The sequence below is a fragment of the Tarenaya hassleriana genome, unplaced genomic scaffold (genome assembly GCF_000463585.1).
Source record: "Tarenaya hassleriana unplaced genomic scaffold, ASM46358v1 Cleome5, whole genome shotgun sequence".
Lineage (NCBI taxonomy): Eukaryota > Viridiplantae > Streptophyta > Magnoliopsida > Brassicales > Cleomaceae > Tarenaya > Tarenaya hassleriana.
Genome location: NW_010967707.1, coordinates 5,946,646 through 5,964,784, shown reverse-complemented (window position 1 = coordinate 5,964,784; position 18,139 = coordinate 5,946,646). Strand labels below are relative to the sequence as shown.

Here is an 18,139-nt window from a genome sequence, read left to right as displayed (position 1 = left end):
AAACCGGGTTAACCCGACCCGGCCGGGGTTTCAAAACAGCCACTAAAACTTAACGAGGCAATCTCCGGCGACCGGAAACGACCCATTCTCTGGTGTCTTCTCCGACTTCATTGTGTCAAGAAGCGAGAAGAGTTCGTGCTGTATAATGTATGTAAAGTCTCTGTGTACAAATATGCGTGGTATGAACGATCCTTTATGAAATGGAGGCTGTCCTCTCCTCTGAATATTGAAACCCATGTTCGAAATGGAGGTACGTGTAAATTGTTTTGCGTTTCCGTATGATTATTTCAGTACCCTTCATGCAAATTCTTCTTCTTTTTTTTTTCATTAATCGTTGTGTTGTCATCAAGATCGGAATTCCAAATGGATAGTATCTGTTCAGCTACTCGATTTCAATTATGTCAGAATTTATGGGTTTTGGTCGACGATTTGATGCAAATTCTTTTTTTTTCTCGTTGCTTGTTGCTTAGATTTGACTGGAAATTATGGATTGGATGGTGGTGTACAAAAGAGTCTCTGAAACTAGTCCAATGCAGTTCTATTACAGCACTTCATCACTGAAATTTGGAATGTGAGGAAAATCATAAGAAGCATGTGTATTATATATAATTCTTGAGGATTCATTAGCCTTTATTCCCTCAAGAATAGGGATATCTTGCATTGTAGTCAGAGGAAATTGTCTGTTTATATGAGATTATACAAATGAATAGCTCGATACATTGTGCTCTCAAGTTGTCTTTGTTTTTGTGGTTTATAGATTGACTTGACTGATTCAAGTTATATGAATTCCCCGGGCCAACAGCTTCTCCGCTTCGGGGATGAACTCAAAAATGGTTGTAGCTCATTCAAACTCTCTTGGCTTCGGCGAACCTTCTCAGTTCCAGCTGAAACCATTCAAGTCGAACTGCTTTGGACGAGCTGTGCCATAGTTTCCATCGTGTGTGTTAAGATCTAGCTCTGTTGTTGAGTCCAAGCCCTTTTGGATTCTTTCCTCATCCTTCTTGATTCTTTCCTCTGCATAATCAGCATTGCCGTGTCCTCTGTGTCCGTGCAATCCTACTCCTATGGACAAATTGCCGGGACATCTCTCTGAAGAAGATAGTCTTGTTTCTCTGTCATCAGCCATTGGGGAAATATACGTTTTGTTCTCTCTGAGGCCTTCTCGCCAGGTGAGCTCCATCCGCTGGAACAATGGTTCTTCGGCAATCTCCTTTTGCTCTGTTGTTGAATCACTGAGATATGGTCTTAGTCCCAATCTGTTCTCAAGCATTTTCGGGCTTCTTTGGGTTCCTTCTCGGGAGGCCAAGCTACTGTCTAAGGAGAAATCGGGAGGGTAGGTCATTTGCATCTGTTGAGGGTGTAGACTCTGCAGTTCCTTTGGTTCTACGAAATTAGCGTTTGAGTATTCAGCCGATACTTTAGATGCCAGTTCAGAGAGTTGAACTTTGGCAGCTTCAATCCCAGCTGTACCTAAATTCTGCTTTCCTAATGTCTCTTGGGCTTTCTCCAGAACCGCCTGCAGGTATTTTCCTTGAGCCTCTATCCTGAGCTGCAAATGTCGCTGTACCTGGCTCAGTTCAAAACATTTTTTGAAAATGTAACTAGATGCTTTGTCTTTCTCGATAGTAATTCTATTCCCTATGGATGCTTTACAATCATGATGGTCACTGCTCTTATGCTTTCCAAATCTTTAGATGTGATTTAACTAATTGTAACTTGGACCTATTCTGTGATATTGAAAAAACATATTTCTTTTCTTTCATAGGGATGGGGGTCCAGAATATTTTGTATGATACCTCGAGTTGCTCATGGAGCCTTCTCTGGACCTCTATTTGTATTTGCAGCGCTTCACTTATGGGTAAGTTCCTGGTCGCACAAACAATAGCTTAGGTCATTTCGACGTTAAATAAGTTAGTTAGAAGATATATGCAAATAGCCATATTCTTACTTGTTTGTCTGTGGCCCAATGCTTAAACTCTCGGTGTGAATTTCACTTGTATCAGGGCTCATTTCTTCCGCCATGGCCATTAGACCTATAGGAATCAGGTTCAATTTGGTTCGTTTTAGGATATTATTTCGAAAAGGCAAAACAATATTTTGGTTTGGTATTCTTATTTATGTACAAGTACAACATATGATCTTACCCATCTTGTTTGAAACACTATTAGCTTGTCCGTTAAGATTTTTGCTCAGCCTGTATTTCTGCTAGTCAAATCATGAAGTTAATAACATTTCTGAGAATTTGAATGCAAAAAAAGGTTGTACATTTTTCTTTTTTGCAGATATTGGATTGTAATATTTCCTGGGCGGCTGCAACAACTACTACTAATTATTCGGGAATGTTCAAATATTTGAAGTGTCTGGTCCATATGGAGAAATTACCAAGAGGCATATTTCGCATGTTGTGTACAAAGAGTCGGTGGTTTACCTGAAGATGACTCTTGAGGTGATACAAGGTAAGGCCTGGAATGCCCATGACTTTCATGATTGCCTTAGGAGTAGCCTCTGCAATAGACAAAAGGGAAAAACAATATGCATTAAATCTAACAAGCTTCTTGTTAAATATGTCCTTTTTTCCCCTTTTTTGCTAATAAGATAACTTACTATCTGCTCCACCGAGCTGATTGACTGCTTCGACAAATCTCTCGTGAAGATCCGGCGTCCATTTTAGTCTTGGCTTTGCATCAGTTGAGAGGATGAGACCAGAATCTCCTGGGCTGTTCCCTCCTCGAAGGAATGGGTGTCTTTCAGAAGGCATAGGCATTCTTGGTGTAGAGATGGTGTTTTTCGCTTGGTGCTGGTTGTGATAATACATAAGTCTGCCTTCAGAAAAACAAATGTTTTACCTGACACGATCTTAGTCTGTTTCCCTCAGTAGTTCAGAGATAAACTATGGTACAACTCCACCAACTTGGATGCTGCTTCTTACTTGTGTTCTTTTTCCTTGGGATGGACTCATAAGAAAAAGGGTTTTGTTCAGCTTTGCCTTATATAGGAAGTTGAATGGAAAAGGGCTAACCAGAGGAAGATAATTAAGGTATGGAATATGAATCTCGCTTTGTTATTTGTGTGCTTATCATTTCAATTGTGATTTCTTCTTATATGATTGATTCTTCGCGTCTTGATTCCTCTGGACTACAACTTTTTCAACACCATTGAAGCCTTGCATTAGATACCAGAATTGGTCCACAATTAATGCATCATATGCTCATTCTTTTGCCTTTCTGTCAGAGAGAAGTATCTCATTCCCCAATATTTTTTTTCAGAGCTTTTCTTAACTTGAGTTGAGTTGGGGAATCCACTCGTTTTTCTATTCCTCGATATTTTCAAATCTCACAACTCTGTCCTCTCACTTTCTCTCTGGGAATATTCTGAATGCTTTCCATTTGTCTGAATTTTATCTTTCTTGACAGTTATCTTCCGGGCTCTAGGTACATGATGAGGCTAATGATCTTTTAGATGGTTCTAGTCAGTTGTTGCTGATATTAAAAGGCCTTTAGCAGGTTATGTTGTGGAGAATGTAATATCATATGCTTCTGACTAAACCAACTAGAAGCCTTGGTATGAGATAGCAGCAAAGTGAGAATTTTTTTGAAACATGCTTTTCCTTGAAGATAGTTTGGAGGTGAAAAAAAGCGGATGCAGAAAATTTCATGCTGTCTCCTTCGGCAATTTTAGTATTTATTCTCTACATAGAATATAAACTAAGCGGGACCCCCATATCTACACTCTTTGATTGTCACAAAACATCAGGTTCCCTCCTCACAATGATATGTATGCATGTTTTTTCCATGTCTGATCTATCGTGACTGTGCTGCGTTCTGTATGCATGTATCTATGTATGTATCTATGTGTGTTTGTATATGTGTATTTTGCATGCATGCCTGGGCATATACAATACAATACATATATATATATATATATATATATATTATGTTTTGGCTGCTTTCTCACTCTATACTTGCCTGCAGGCTGCAGCTATTTTTAGCAATGTCTAAAGTTGTAGGTTTACATATAGTTTCTGTTAATTGATCTTTCTCTCTCTGTCTTCCCATCTTCAATCTCATCGTTGATTTTGATGTTGACTTGGAATTATACGTCTGCTGTTTATCAAGTGTGGAGAATTGCACCTACCCATTGTGATATACAGCTATGTAGAATAAATTCATTGATAAAGATATAGAGGCCATAATAGGCTACTCTTTGCAAATGAGAATATATATCCATTATACAGATGCATATCTAATAAGTGCTTGATACATGTCCTAAAGAACTAGGTAGAAATATGGTCTATTGTTCCAGAGGAAAAAAAGGTCAAAAAACAAATCTTTTGTTCCTTGAATGATATCTTTGCAATTTTATTTTGGACCAACCTTTTTGCAAAATCTCATGGTTCTGATTTTTTCGACGCACTATATTCTGTTTTGAAAGAACCTTCAGGTAAAGTATTCTGGGCATATTGCCTAAGTAGTTGATTACCATGTGGATGGGGAATATGCTTCCTTATAGGTCTCATCAAGTATGCCGTAAGTCTGAAACATTTTACTTCGATCTGATCAAACTAAACCATGTAAAAAATATTTTAACTGTCCTGATTGATTAATTATCGAAGGAGAGCCTTGGCGCACCGGTTAAGGCGTTGCCGTTGTGACCTAGAGGTCACGAGTTCGAGTTCTGGAAGCAGTCCCTTGCAGAATATTTCTGCAAGGTAAGATTTGACTACAATACACCTTTGTGGTGGGACCTTTCCTCAGACCTCCGCTCAACGGGGATGCTTTGTGCAGCGGGCTGCCCTTAATTATTGCATAGTTACCATGTCTGTTTTGGCAATTGTTGTTTGTTAACTGATGAAATCTTCTTTTTGGTATCAATATTTGCTGAAATTGGTGGATAAGTCTCTTTTATAGTTATAGATGGTACTTTTAGGAGTTGAAATTTGCATTTTTTATCCACTGCAGATCAGTGAGAATGTTTTTTTTTTTGTTGTTGTTGCTGCAGTGTCTGACTATATGTTGAAGGGGAGCCTTGGCGCACCGGTTAAGGTGTTGTCGTTGTGACCTAGAGGTCACGGGTTCGAGTCCTGGATGTAAGGTTAAGGTGTTGTCGTTGTGACCCTTTCCCGAACCCTCGTTCAATAGGAACGCTTTGTGCACGGGGTTGCCCTAGTGTCTGACTATATGTTGTGGCACAAGGTTTACAGATGTGATTATCCGACATAAGTACATGTGAAATGCTTAACCTTTTATGTTCTAAGAAGATTATTGCCTTTTATAGTTGCTGCCTCTTTCCTTCTATCCATTTGTAATGTCACTTGTCACTCTTGAAGTAAAGAAATATAATGAGACCCCCCCCCCCGCTCAACGGGGATGCTTTGTGCAGCGGGCTGCCCTTAATTATTGCATAGTTACCATGTCTGTTTTGGCAATTGTTGTTTGTTAACTGATGAAATCTTCTTTTTGGTATCAATATTTGCTGAAATTGGTGGATAAGTCTCTTTTATAGTTATAGATGGTACTTTTAGGAGTTGAAATTTGCATTTTTTATCCACTGCAGATCAGTGAGAATGTTTTTTTTTTTGTTGTTGTTGCTGCAGTGTCTGACTATATGTTGAAGGGGAGCCTTGGCGCACCGGTTAAGGTGTTGTCGTTGTGACCTAGAGGTCACGGGTTCGAGTCCTGGATGTAAGGTTAAGGTGTTGTCGTTGTGACCCTTTCCCGAACCCTCGTTCAATAGGAACGCTTTGTGCACGGGGTTGCCCTAGTGTCTGACTATATGTTGTGGCACAAGGTTTACAGATGTGATTATCCGACATAAGTACATGTGAAATGCTTAACCTTTTATGTTCTAAGAAGATTATTGCCTTTTATAGTTGCTGCCTCTTTCCTTCTATCCATTTGTAATGTCACTTGTCACTCTTGAAGTAAAGAAATATAGTGAGGCCCCCCCCCCCCAAAATGTTTTTCCTTCATTTCTTCTGTTTTTTTTGGTTACTGACTTTTACTCTTGATGTAGCAGAGACATAGCTCGACACGTGTGCTACATCGTTGGATTGTGATCGGTTAATCGGAGAAGATTGGATTTGACAGAGGAAACGGGAAAGGGGGAAAATGACAACGGAATTACATTCTTTGCTGAGAAAAGTCGGGTTCTTGAGATTCTGCAGAATGAGAACAAGAGAATCCATGCTCCAAAAATCTTAAGTCAGGAAAAAAAAAAAAAGAAAGGAAGAACAAAAAAGCTATTCTGATTCGGGTTTCTAGTTCTCCGGTTTTATTTTCTTTCCACTTTTAGCTAGTCTTGCTTGATGCCTGAGTAAGCATCATAGCTATGGAATTAACATCCATAGGAGAACATTGCCTTTGCTGAATGATGATCATATGATGATGTTCATCATGACATAATACATATATAAGAACAAATGTTGAGATTTATCATTGCAGTTGCTTCTCTTCTGTTTTTGGCTACCCATTTGGTACTTCTCCTTTGTTGGACAAAGAAAGAAGGTCATGATGGATTTCGAGTCAATGTGATAGTTTACAGCGACTTGCGTTTTGTAATCAGCGTTTGCGTTCACATTTTTTGCGTTGAATGTGTGATCTGCTGCAACCCAAACGCTGAATTTTGTCAATTGGAACGTGGCGTTATGCAGTTGGTGGGTTGACTCTCTGGCTGCAAGTGGTTGGTATCAATGCCTTTTTTGTTTTTATTTCATTTACTTTTATGTATTCAAAAAAATATTGTAGAAATGACTTGGATATATAAGTAATTTTTTTCGAAATATTTTCGACATTATTTGTTTATGTCACATCATATTCATATTAGAAACGAAGTGAAATCAAATATAAAACAAAAAGGAGTAATGAATGTAAAAAAAAAAAAAAATCAGTAATTTCTAGTGCACTTGGTGCATTTGGGTTTAAGAAATTATCTAAAATTTAACTACTTTATATAATCATGTTCTTTTTAACAATTAGAGGGGAATTATAAACCCTAAACCGGTTTGATTATCAGCATGGATGAGGTGGCGACCAGTAAAAGGCTGATGGCTTTGGAACGAAACTACTCTTCCGCACCTGATCTCTGCTCACCTATCCCGCATACGAGGAAATAGTCACAGTATAAACCCTACGAGGAAAAAAAAAGGGGGGAAATTCTGGGTAGGGTTTCTCGGGCTCTTCTTCTCGTCATAACGAATGGCGGATTCGGGAACCAAGATCGGAACCCGATGTCATCATTGCGCAGGGCCTCTTACCAAGGAACTGGTAATTGCCAAATCCTGTCCGATGACGAATGACGAATTTCTTCGACTAAGGACTTGTAATTTTTATGCTTACAATTCTTCGGTGTGGATTGCTATGCAGGAAACCAGCGAATGGACTGTCGCGCCGTTCATTAGGGATAGCTTCTCTATGGCAAGTTTTTTTCCCCTTGATTTGATCTGTGCGAAGAAACTCGATTGATCGGACATTGATTTGCTTAGAATTTTGATTCAGAAAGCTTGTTCCTCTCTGATACGAATTTTCGGGTTTTGTGTTATTGTTCTTAGATCGGATCAGCTGTTGGTGGCACTGCAAGTGCGTTCTATGGATTTAATCATGGTATGCAATTCTCTGTCTTTAACTTTGTTTCAATTTTTTTTTTTTATCTTCTCGTGAGGTTGGAAACAACTCGCACCATTTAGTTTTCTCAGTTTGGTTTCTTTGTCAAAAGCCTCAAAGAAGTAAACATGAGAATTTACCAGAAATTAGGGCTTGGGATGTTAAAAGACAGGTCTTTTACTGGAAATCAGTCCTTTATTACCTTACAGTGGAGCTTAAATCTTTTGAGAAGGAATTATACTGTGGGTGCATTTGATGCCTATTTCTTCAGTTCATGTTCCTCTGGTGAAACGGTTGAGTATTTTCCATCACTGTATGTCGTCAATGTCTAAGTAGGTTTGTATCAAGGATGTTCAGAAATCAGTGAACTATTATTGTTTATTGATATGCTGTTTCTTGGTGATGCAGTAATGCCGATCGTACGGAAATGGATAAAAGGACCTATGTGGGTGCATTTTCTTGTTGGTGTAAGCTGTCTGCCAAAGAATCAGTTATCTTTTGTTTTGTGCCACTTTGATTGTCACTTTGCTTGTTAAACAGCCTATGAAAAGTGAATTGTTAAGTTTCTTATACTGATGTATCCTTTTATTTTCGGGAAAACATGCAGGCGCCACCAGTAATAGTGTTCTCATCTGCATGTGCTGGGCTAGCAGGTTAGAGTTTGAGATTCCTTTTGTGCTCCCACATTGCTTATGTATTTGTGATAGCAGAACCCCTGTGGTTTGGTGTATAAGATATGGTGTATAGGATATATCGTATATGTATGATGTGAAATATCCTTGGAACCCTTCAGAATGTGCTTCAGCAATCACATCTGTAAAAATGCAAGGTGTTTCAGATTTAAGACTTTGTAATGTCAGCCTTAGCCTCGGTTAGCTTGTCGGGCAAACTGACCTTGAAGAAATTGAAAATGTCGCTATGAGGTCTGAATGAGATGAGAAGAAACAAAAAGAGATCTTTTCATGATTTTTTTCGGGTACAATATAGCAGGGACTGATCAAAATTTGTAGGAGCTCGCATGCTGAAAATTGACTGCTAGGAGCATACTGGTGTTGTGATCCGAGTCCACATAAAATCTTTTATGGTTTTTATGATCTCTAGATTCCGCTATGTTTGGAGAAAACTGACTGACATTTCCTAAAGCTTGCCAAAGTTTCGTATGGAAGAAAAAGCCGCTGTTTGTATGTTGGGATCATAAAACCGATAAGATCAGATATGAACTGCTGAATTGTAAAACCCTTTTCTTCCATTGAAATTCCTGCACATATTGTAAAGGGAGGCATGTCAATAAACCCTAATGCTGACTGCGGGAAATGTGTGCAGGTGGAGCTGTACCAGCATTGGCTCAGCTCGCTTCCTCGTCATACCATGCAGCGGTCCGTTCATCTGAGCCGCCACCCCCGCCGGCTCGGGACAAGAACCAAATGCACAAGTCCACTGCTTCTCCTCTTTAAAGCACAGTCTGTCTCTTCCTCCTTTATGTATGGAAACCTTCTGCCTGAGTTAGCCTGCTTTGTTGTGGTGACCTTTTTGCTACTTTTGTACAAATCCTCCCTCTCGTTACACTGGAAGACATTTCTTGGGCCAGTCCAAGGTTTTGGAAGTTGTGTATAATTTTGATTCTATATTGTTTTTTTATTTATATAAATGTCTCCACACTTTTCATCCAATATATCGGTTAGATTTGATAGTTTCACGAGCAAAAACGTAATTGGTAACCTGATTGGGCCGTTTCATTGTCGAACCGGTTAAGTGAAAGATTAACCGGATTGAACCGAAAAACCGGTGTCGGTTTTAAATGATTATATATACATATATATCTTTTAGGGGAAAATAATTATAGAAAAACAGTATAAAAGGGAAGCTAACGGAGTCGCAGAACGCAAACTACTTGATCTTATCTGAGCAGAGTAAAAGGGTTTTAGGGTTAGGGTTTTGGGTTTGACCTTTTTCGATCTTTCGCCGTCGCCAAAGTGGCGACGCGGCCGACGAGCAACCCTTTTTCCCTTCTTTCGTGGGGATCTGCCGGTGGCTCCGGAGGCCGTCACACGGCGAAGACGGAAGGGTTCCGGCAACCCTGGGTCCCTATTTCTCTTTGGTTTCTGCGATGAAGTCTGCTCGCTGTCGGAGGGGTTCGATCGATGGATCAGCCTCGATGATGGCTTTGCGGGCTTTTTCACACATAAATTACGTCGTTTTTCGTTTGGATCTTGATTTTGTTTTAGGTTTGCCTTTGAGATCTGATGTATAGTTTCTTCTTCTAGTCTTTGTTTTGTTCTGTGTCTTCGATGACCCAAATCTGTTGGTTTTCGGGTTGATCAAGCTAACTGTTCATGCCCCAACCGTAGTTCTTGGTTACCTGCAATTCAGAAGGCGATAACTTTTGCTTTGGCTTTAGAAGCGACCTAGTCTTTCAAAGGTGATCGCTTCTACTAATTCATGTTTTCGTCTTGTTAGCGTTCGAGTCTCCGAGGCAAAGATTCTTTGAAACAAATGGAATGCTAATTATATATATCAACACAGCATTGAGTCGTGTCAGATTCCGGGAAGACAAGGGGAGTGTTATATTTAAACAGCGTCTCTGTCGCTGTCTTATTCTCTTTACGTCGCTTATGCGGTTGTCATTGGAAGTACCACTCGACCTATGCGGCCTCTTCTTACGGATCTCAGGGCCAGCTGCAATGTTTCCGGGACTATCAATGGCTCTTCCATGGCTCCAATGGCTGCTGAGCGAACCGGACAAGGAGGGTCTCTGGTTTGAGACTTTGGTGTCACTTGGTCCAAACACTCAACATGGTAGATGTGGCGGCAAGGCAGGATACCTGTGGCTGGCATGTATCCTGTTGTCATTATCTTATAGGAGGACCATGGAGTTTTCTGGGACAGAAGCTTCCGACAGAACCCACATTTCTGTTGTTGTACCACCAGAATATCTCTGGTTTCTTAACTCTGTTGTATCCGGCCTTCCAACGTTTAGCTCCATTTCTAATGTACTAGAGCTAATTCTTGGTTCCTATGCTGATTTAGGAGGCTGAAAGAGAGATGGCGACAACCGATGGCTTCTTTTGGGCGTGGTAAAACTGGGTCGAGGAATCTGCCTGTGTGTGTCCAAGTTCAGGATTCTGACAATCTGAAACCGGGTTGCAGAGGACTCGAGGGTAAGAGCACCAACCAAATGTAGCAATAGCAATAAAAGTATCTCAAGATTCCATGGAAGCAACTCTTCGTTTGTTTGCTGACATACTCGTCCTTCTGCATGTCTGGATCCAAGCTCTGTATAAGATGCCAGATTGGACTGTGAAAACCTGGATTTGTCGCTCAATCTTGCCGTGAAAGCAAGTTATCACCAGGAACTTATATAAAGTATTCAGATTATTGTCATTTCTTTGCTTCTTTATCATTGTTTTTTCCAAACATGTGGGCCACCGAAAGTTCATTTTTGCATGGGCCTTGCTCACATCGGATCTAAAGCCCAATCTAGCAATTGTTTGATACCCATGATGTTAAATTAATTGCATCGACCGAACCGGTTCGGTTTGGTACGGAGAACATTTCGTAAGCGGCGGAAGTTTAGGGTGGTGGGACGGCTAGAGTGACGTCATGCGGTGGTGGCAAGTCATTGGTTGGTGCGTCTTCCCCTTGTTTTCATGCCCTTTTCCCCTCGATTTAAAAATATTTAATCCTCGTTATATTATTGATTAATGCAAATTTTAACCAATACTTCGTACAAAAAAATATAAACTATTATTTGATTTGGTAACTCATTTATAAATTAAATATTCATATAAAAACCCCATATCTGAATTAATCTTTTCCTCATTTAGAAAATTCTTTCCCATAAAAGTCGTGTAACATTAATAAATCTCATCTCACTTTTTTTATAAAAAAAACATAAAACACAATTAGTTAATGTTCTAATAATAGTAACAATAACAACACTAATAATAATAATAATAATAATAATAAATATTTTTTTACGTAGAGAATGTCTGGTACAAACAGCATAATTCACACATGGGTGGTTTGGGAGAAATTTTCAGATACGAGCCCTAAAACCATTTCACACTCTCATTAAAAAATGTCATTATATCTCGACTACAACTTTAAAACATGGATAAATAAATTCTGCGTGATCATATTTTTAACATTCGTAGGCTGCAATTTGGAACGATTTTCTATCAATTTAAATATTGTAACTGATTGTTATATATCTCAGTTAGGGCATATCCAAAATCATATATATATATATATAGCCATAAAGAGATGATAATGATCTTACATTGCAAGGAAAAGGGAAAAGAGCGGTGAAAAGGGAGAAGAAAGAGACACTTGAAAGAAAGAAATCAATCATCTAGAAGAAACCCAAAAAGAAAAGAGGCGGTTAGCTTTGCTGCAAGTGTTCATCTAAAAGCTTTGCTTTTAATGGAAAGTCTTCTGAATTCATGTATATACACACACACGCATATATATATATATATATATATGTCTACATGTGGCACTAGGCGTATAGATGTACGTGCTTGTTAGTTGTTCGTTTTTAAAATATTAATTAATTGATTTTATATTCAATTTGTAAGTTTAGGAATGGAAATTGTACTATACATTTTTTAGTTAGTTCTTAAAATATGCATATTGAATTTGTACAGGAGATCGAATATCATTTTATTCTTCTAAGTACAAACCATTCCAAAAAAATTGTTTCATTTATTTATTTTTTATTTCATAGACTTATTTATTTGTTATTTTCGATATTAACAAAAAAAAATGTTTAATTCATTCCTTTTATATTTCATATACTGATATATTTATGCTACGTGTGATATTAATAAGATATATTTTGATTGTACTAGACTTTGCCATTTTTTTTTGTCAAACTCAAAAGGAAAATATTTAAAAAATACTTGTAAATTTCGAATTAGATTCTATCTAGCTAATATCGATATTTGGAGAGTATGTATATTTCTATCATTGATAAAAAAAAAAACATTTTTTATATTATATATATATATATATATATATAATTGTTAGATTTCGAAAATATTATATAGAAAACTCAATGCCAATTAATAGATACAACCACAATTTAAAATCCTAAAATAAATACATTTTCTATCATTTAGATTATTAAAATTATAGAGATTTGACGTTTTAGCATCATTATAAGAATACTAAATGTGTGGGGAAAAAACAAAGGTAAGAAGCGACCCAAAAGCGTCGAAGTGAACGGGTCGTAGCCATTCCGTTATTTATGTTCTAATGACGACAATGATGATAACTATTATTATGATTATTAAGTATCCTCCTTTTGTGTGTCGTATTGCATTTTTGTTCATATTCTCAAAATTTATTAAGAAATTATGGTTGTACTATGCTTGTGTACATTCGTCGAATATATGCTTAATCACCGGTGCATTATTTTAATTGAACACATTGGGTTATAAGTGATACATAACCCTTTATTTAAAAGAAATGAACAAACATTTAGCAAATTATATATGTATATAAGTCAGACATTTACAATAGAATATATATATATATATATATGAATTAATTATCAGCTGTTTTGTTTCTGAAAATATAAACTTAATCGTAAAAAATACTTAAAAAATTAATAGCATAATTAAATTAAATTAAATACAAAAAAACGTAATGTGTGAATGATGCAATGACTAAGTTCCTTGAGACAGAAGACTTTGGGAGTGGTGATGTTTTATACAAGAAACGCGTCATTAATCACTCTCTATATTAATTACTCATAGCATATGGTTTTATATATCGGTTATATAAATAAATAATAATGTGAAGGCATAGTTATATTATATGGTTGCACACATATTAATTCAGGGAACAATTCACATGGTTCGTGAGCTGTGTTATATTAATTATGAATAAATAATATGTCTAAACAATTCTACTTGGCATTACCTTCAATATCCTTTTCATAAAGCTAAAAATGAGAGAAGAACCAAAAAAAAATCATAAACTTGTAAAAAAAATTTAACATAAATACATGAACTTATTTCAAGTTTCTAAAAAAAATACAAAAATCATCCCTAATTTCTACATCAAAACTCATACCAAAAATAAAAGAACTTCTACATCAAAACTAAAACTTTTACAAACTTCTCAAAAAACCTCATATTATTTATGGTGGTATTTAGGAATCCTTTAAAATTTTGAGATTGAATTTCATGGCGGTTTTTGAAAATAATTTAAAAGCTTATTATTTATTTTTATTGTTTTTAAAAAAATTAAGTTTTAATATAGGAATTAGAAAAAGTTCATATATTTTATTTTCAAATTTTCAAATTTATATATTTATCTAAGATTATTTTAGTTTCAATATACAATTTCAAAAAAGAAACGCTCCAAAAAAATATATACACATGCATACATAGGATGCACATTGAAAGCACTTTTAATGGGGTGCATCTAAACTATAACCATTAAATCTTCCATATTAATTACGAATCTAAAAGAACTCATCATAGATATCGAATCCGATAATGCATGTATCTACACGAATATACGTACATATATATGCTCATATATACACAACGATAAATAGCATTATTAATCACAAACCTTTACAACTTGTTTTCCTTTTCCTTCAAACTAAAAACTAATTAAACAATGGCCTAAATACATTCAATGCAGTTGGAATAACTAGGGAACACCTATATAATTATCCTATGTATACGTATATATACGATTAAATACATGATTAATATAACACCCAATAGTACTCTTCGTCACAATTACATAGTAATTAATTCCCAAATTAATTAGTTAGTAGTCCCATAAGATTCCCAAGTCTCCAAGTTCGTCGTACGACTTGCTGCCGTTGATCATCATCGCCGCCGGACACGACGAGATCTCCGGCGTTGCGGTCGCGTTCATGTCGGAGCTCAAACCGGTCTCTTGAGTCGACACACTGACCAGAGAATGCTCCAACTTGATCATGCCTTTGTTGTTGTTGTTGTTTGACGCGTTGTATGCAGAACCATAAACCCAACCCGACCCGGGACCAGAATCCGGGTTTAGGGTTGGCTGGTGGGGGAAGTAGTAGGTGGGGTTGTTGTAGATCGGTGTGTGGTTGATGGGTTTGAATTCGCCGGAGAAACTCGGGCCGGGTTGACCCGGGAAACTCGTATCCATGAGAGGAGGAAGAGAGGAGAAGTCCAAGAGATGATCCATGTTCTCGAGAGAATCCATTCTTGCGAGATTTTCGAAGGGTTTCTTGATCATGAGTGGGGTTGTGGTGTTCTTGTGGAAGACTCTACATACAACCCATTCGTCCTATATATATAATCATCACAACAAGAAGAAGAAGAAAAAACAAATTTTGTCAGTTTTTTTTTTTATTAATCTTGAAATGCACACAGAGAAGAAAGAGACAATAACCCTTTCGAAAGAAACCTCTCAACCAAAACACATTTGTCAATTTGAAGGAAAAAAGAAACTGAAAGATGATGGCATGACAAATAACAAACTCTCGGATCTTTCTCCTTTTGGAATCAAAACACCAAAAAGGCGCAAACTTTAACAATTTCTCAATCTGGGTTTAATATTTTATATGTATATATATAACAAGAGGATCAAAAGATTTAAGATTAATATACACTAACCCTTGCGGATTTGGGGAGGTTGTGGTAAGAGTATTTGCCTTCAAGCCTGAATTCATGCATCACCCAATTGGTCTTTTCCCCTCTTGGAGCTCTTCCTCTGTAGAACACAAGGGTTTTCTTCATCCCGACAAGACAACCTTTGCCTTTGTGAATCTCCTTGTCCTTCCCCGTCGCCTTCCAATACCCGGACTCCGTCGCACGGTTCGTCCTCATCCCCGTTGGGTACTTCCGGTCTCTTTGGCAGAAGAAGTAGAATTCCTTCTCCCCCATCTTTGCTCTCTCTGCATACATATATATATATATGATCCGAATCAAGAACTGTATATGGTTTGATGAAATTCAACATATATAAGTGGTCGAGGTTTGTTAAATTGTGGTTTTGGACTTACTCGGCAAATCCCACGGCTCACACTTGTTGAGATCGGCTTCTCCAATAGCCACTGCGGTGAACCTGCTGTTGAAGACCCTCTCTTTCAGGTAGTAAGTTATGATCTCTTCATCTGTTGGGTGAAACCGAAACCCTGGAGGCAAATCCACGAGTTCTTGACCTCCATGGCTCACAACTACGCCTTCTTCTACCACCGCCATGTCAAGGCGCCTATCTACGCGCGCGCGCGTTAACTCGTGATAATCACGGTTCAAGATCGCAAAAGCAAAACGAAACCCTTTGCAAAGTTCAAGAAAAACCCAGAAATTTTCTCGAGGGAAGGATGACGGAGCAATCCGGCGAACGCGTGCGTATATACAGAGAGAGATTTGAAGAGGAAACTGGGCAGTTAAAGGAAGAAGAATAAAAGTATGAAAAGGGTCGGGAAAGAGGCTTAAATAGAGGACGAAGAGAGCTATGTGAAACAAAAACGATGCTAATTTTTTTTTTTTAATTTTTGGAGATATATTGGATGGATAGATACGTAGGCTCCAAGCAACTTCCTGAATTGTTGAACAAGCCTCGCCTTATTATTTGTATTTTTTCTATATTTCTTCACTCATTTGTCAAATTTTTTTCCATATTTTATATGTTTATTGACACCCTATGAGTTTCCTTAGCCACATCTACTTTTTGAAAAGAAAAAGAGAAAGAGTCGTGGGAACGAACGAGAAATACTTGAAAAAATCAACACTGAGGGGGAAAAAAAGGGGTTAAAAAGAAAGAACGGAGGGCTCTCTTCGTGCTATGTGGACCCATTCTTGAAAAAGGCAATATCTTTAATAAAATTAATATTCTACGCAAAAGGAAAACCCTAAATTGGATCTCTTTTCTAGTTAAAGAGCTGCTCATTAATGCCTCCCCCCAAAAACAAATCCACAATAGAAATTACATACATTTTTAATTCACATATCTACGTTTTATTTCTTATAATGCATGGATAGGGTTACAACAAATTATCTTCAGTCCGTAGATATTAGTCTTAATTTGGCTCTAGGTCTAAAAAGTTTACAAGGTACCATTACCGATGCAGATCCGGGTCTTACAGTATATATATTATAGAAGTCATATGGGTGTCCCAAATAGTCCGATATATAGTTGATTACATGTGTGTGTATATGTATATATATATATATATATATATCAAGCTTTGAATATATGTATGTGTATTAATTTATTAGAACGAAAGGCAATAATTTTGATAATTGATCGATGTATTGATAATGATATTATTAATTAGCGCCACTTCCATTTGTTGAAAGGTTTCTGTGGTGTATGTTTTAACCTTTTCAGTGAAGCTGAAGAAAACAGAAGGAATCTCCGTATAAATTTATACTATATATTAATCCAATGGCGACAGCGTGACCGAGTATATGCTTAATTCTCGTCTATTTTGGATAAGTATAGAATGGGTATTAGAAGTTTTCCTCAATGACATACTTAATATATATGCGTATGTATGTATGTATGTATGTATGTATGTATGTATGTATGTATGTATGTATGTATGTATGTATGTATGTATGTATGTATGTATGTATGTATGTATGTATGTATGTATGTATGTATGTATGTATGTATGTATGTATGTATGTATGTATGTATGTATGTATGAAAGTCAATCTTAAGAGTTGGGTCTTGTTTAAATATGGTGTTTTGGGTAATTAATAAAACGGTTTCAAAGATAATGATGAAAAAAGGAGTTATAGATAAATATGAGCTGGACGAAATTAAAAAAAAATAACGAAATTAAAAAAAATAACATACTATATATTTAAAAAGATTTATCATACTATAACATATATAAAAAGAGAATATATTATAAGTTGTTCGAAAGAATAGAAAAGGGTGCTTATAAAAATATGGTATACACACACATACCATTTGGGTGTATTTGGTCCAAATAATTTGGACATGATTTAAATTTTTATTTATGCAAAATCGTGAAGGGACATTTCTAACAATTTGTAACCGACAAGATTGCTAATTGACTAAACGAATACATCACCAAAATTCTTACAAAAACAAAACAACTTGATGACAATCAATTTTGCTTGAATGTCATCGACAAATAATTTTAAACCCAGTTTATAATTAATTTTAAATTGGAAATTTTAAAATTTTCGATTTCGATTGTCTAGGATATTGGCTTGTGAATATTATATTAGCTGCAAACTGATTAGAAGTGAAATTTCGTATATATAGTCTGACTTTTGATAACGCAAATAAGAAAATTTTCCTACCTAATATTTAACTCAAATAAGAAATATTCAATATTAGTCTAATTAATTAATCATTCAAACTATTTTTATTTCCCACAAGATCGATCCACTTGGATTTTTTTTTTCTCGAAGAGTATCAACGAAATGGCACCTAATCTCTAACTAAATTAACTGTCTAATTGTCTTTGCGTGCCTTTTCTATTGCATTTTCCAAATGCTTATCTATATTAATTCAACCAAAAGCTATATATATATATATATATA

At 36.6% G+C, this 18,139-nt stretch overlaps 4 protein-coding genes and 2 long non-coding RNA genes across 12 annotated transcripts; 4 read left to right on the top strand and 2 right to left on the bottom strand.

Annotated features, from left to right (window-relative positions):
• Positions 1-581: 581 nt before the first annotated feature.
• LOC104827266 (myb-related protein 2-like) lies at positions 582-3,029 on the bottom strand. Of its 3 annotated transcripts, none has more exons than XM_010560412.2 (6): positions 2,605-3,029; positions 2,429-2,505; positions 2,145-2,202; positions 1,949-2,033; positions 1,797-1,866; positions 582-1,561 (listed from the first exon to the last, which is right to left on the bottom strand). In XM_010560412.2, exons 1-6 carry the CDS (start codon positions 2,813-2,815, stop codon positions 875-877), a joined length of 1,188 nt encoding a protein of 395 aa, XP_010558714.1. In that variant the 5' UTR covers positions 2,816-3,029; the 3' UTR covers positions 582-874. The 3 variants fall into 3 exon arrangements, with proteins under 3 accessions (XP_010558714.1, XP_010558713.1, XP_010558715.1); XM_010560411.2 differs by having other exon boundaries at positions 582-1,567; positions 2,605-3,028; XM_010560413.2 differs by having other exon boundaries at positions 582-1,549; positions 2,605-3,028.
• On the top strand, positions 1,433-2,686 carry LOC104827265. Of its 2 annotated transcripts, XR_773897.1 has the most exons (4): positions 1,433-1,522; positions 1,766-1,858; positions 2,283-2,456; positions 2,596-2,686. It is a non-coding gene; the product is annotated as an uncharacterized LOC104827265 (long non-coding RNA). The 2 variants fall into 2 exon arrangements; XR_773896.1 differs by having other exon boundaries at positions 2,283-2,611.
• Positions 2,949-5,273, top strand: LOC104827267. Its single transcript, XR_773898.1, has 2 exons — positions 2,949-3,037; positions 4,999-5,273. It is a non-coding gene; the product is annotated as an uncharacterized LOC104827267 (long non-coding RNA).
• Positions 5,274-7,037: 1,764 nt separating this feature from the next.
• Positions 7,038-9,256, top strand: LOC104827263. Its single transcript, XM_010560410.2, has 6 exons — positions 7,038-7,262; positions 7,362-7,412; positions 7,547-7,598; positions 8,007-8,065; positions 8,206-8,251; positions 8,922-9,256. Exons 1-6 carry the CDS (start codon positions 7,194-7,196, stop codon positions 9,050-9,052), a joined length of 408 nt encoding a protein of 135 aa, XP_010558712.1. The 5' UTR covers positions 7,038-7,193; the 3' UTR covers positions 9,053-9,256.
• A 219-nt stretch (positions 9,257-9,475) lies between these two features.
• LOC104827262 lies at positions 9,476-11,092 on the top strand. 4 transcript variants are annotated; one of them, XM_010560409.2, is made up of 4 exons: positions 9,476-10,017; positions 10,269-10,536; positions 10,626-10,756; positions 10,870-11,092. In XM_010560409.2, exons 2-4 carry the CDS (start codon positions 10,280-10,282, stop codon positions 10,929-10,931), a joined length of 450 nt encoding a protein of 149 aa, XP_010558711.1. In that variant the 5' UTR covers positions 9,476-10,017; positions 10,269-10,279; the 3' UTR covers positions 10,932-11,092. The 4 variants fall into 4 exon arrangements, 3 of the variants coding, with proteins under 3 accessions (XP_010558711.1, XP_010558710.1, XP_010558709.1); XM_010560408.1 differs by having other exon boundaries at positions 10,122-10,536; XM_010560407.1 differs by having other exon boundaries at positions 9,476-10,536.
• Positions 11,093-14,140: 3,048 nt separating this feature from the next.
• On the bottom strand, positions 14,141-16,045 carry LOC104827261 (NAC domain-containing protein 92-like). The gene is made up of 3 exons (XM_010560406.2): positions 15,616-16,045; positions 15,227-15,507; positions 14,141-14,897 (listed from the first exon to the last, which is right to left on the bottom strand). Exons 1-3 carry the CDS (start codon positions 15,812-15,814, stop codon positions 14,388-14,390), a joined length of 990 nt encoding a protein of 329 aa, XP_010558708.1. The 5' UTR covers positions 15,815-16,045; the 3' UTR covers positions 14,141-14,387.
• Between the last annotated feature and the right edge of the window lie 2,094 nt (positions 16,046-18,139).

What these genes read in the sequence shown, in the direction of transcription:
- LOC104827266 (XM_010560411.2), bottom strand. Translation starts at nt 2,815, where the DNA reads ATGTATTATCACAACCAGCACCAAGCGAAAAACACCATCTCTACACCA. An exon ending in TCAGCTCGGTGGAGCAGATA is followed by an intron (nt 2,506 to 2,604) that starts GTAAGTTATCTT and finishes TGTCTATTGCAG; the next exon opens with AGGCTACTCCTAAGGCAATC. An exon ending in TAGTGTTTCAAACAAGATGG is followed by an intron (nt 2,034 to 2,144) that starts GTAAGATCATAT and finishes TGATTCCTATAG; the next exon opens with GTCTAATGGCCATGGCGGAA.
- LOC104827263 (XM_010560410.2), top strand. Translation starts at nt 7,194, where the DNA reads ATGGCGGATTCGGGAACCAAGATCGGAACCCGATGTCATCATTGCGCA. An exon ending in GGCCTCTTACCAAGGAACTG is followed by an intron (nt 7,263 to 7,361) that starts GTAATTGCCAAA and finishes ATTGCTATGCAG; the next exon opens with GAAACCAGCGAATGGACTGT. An exon ending in TGCATGTGCTGGGCTAGCAG is followed by an intron (nt 8,252 to 8,921) that starts GTTAGAGTTTGA and finishes AAATGTGTGCAG; the next exon opens with GTGGAGCTGTACCAGCATTG.
- LOC104827262 (XM_010560407.1), top strand. Translation starts at nt 10,097, where the DNA reads ATGCTAATTATATATATCAACACAGCATTGAGTCGTGTCAGATTCCGG. An exon ending in GTACCACCAGAATATCTCTG is followed by an intron (nt 10,537 to 10,625) that starts GTTTCTTAACTC and finishes ATGCTGATTTAG; the next exon opens with GAGGCTGAAAGAGAGATGGC. An exon ending in GGGTTGCAGAGGACTCGAGG is followed by an intron (nt 10,757 to 10,869) that starts GTAAGAGCACCA and finishes TCTGGATCCAAG; the next exon opens with CTCTGTATAAGATGCCAGAT.
- LOC104827261 (XM_010560406.2), bottom strand. Translation starts at nt 15,814, where the DNA reads ATGGCGGTGGTAGAAGAAGGCGTAGTTGTGAGCCATGGAGGTCAAGAA. An exon ending in TGAGCCGTGGGATTTGCCGA is followed by an intron (nt 15,508 to 15,615) that starts GTAAGTCCAAAA and finishes ATATGTATGCAG; the next exon opens with AGAGAGCAAAGATGGGGGAG. An exon ending in ACCTCCCCAAATCCGCAAGG is followed by an intron (nt 14,898 to 15,226) that starts GTTAGTGTATAT and finishes TTATATATATAG; the next exon opens with GACGAATGGGTTGTATGTAG.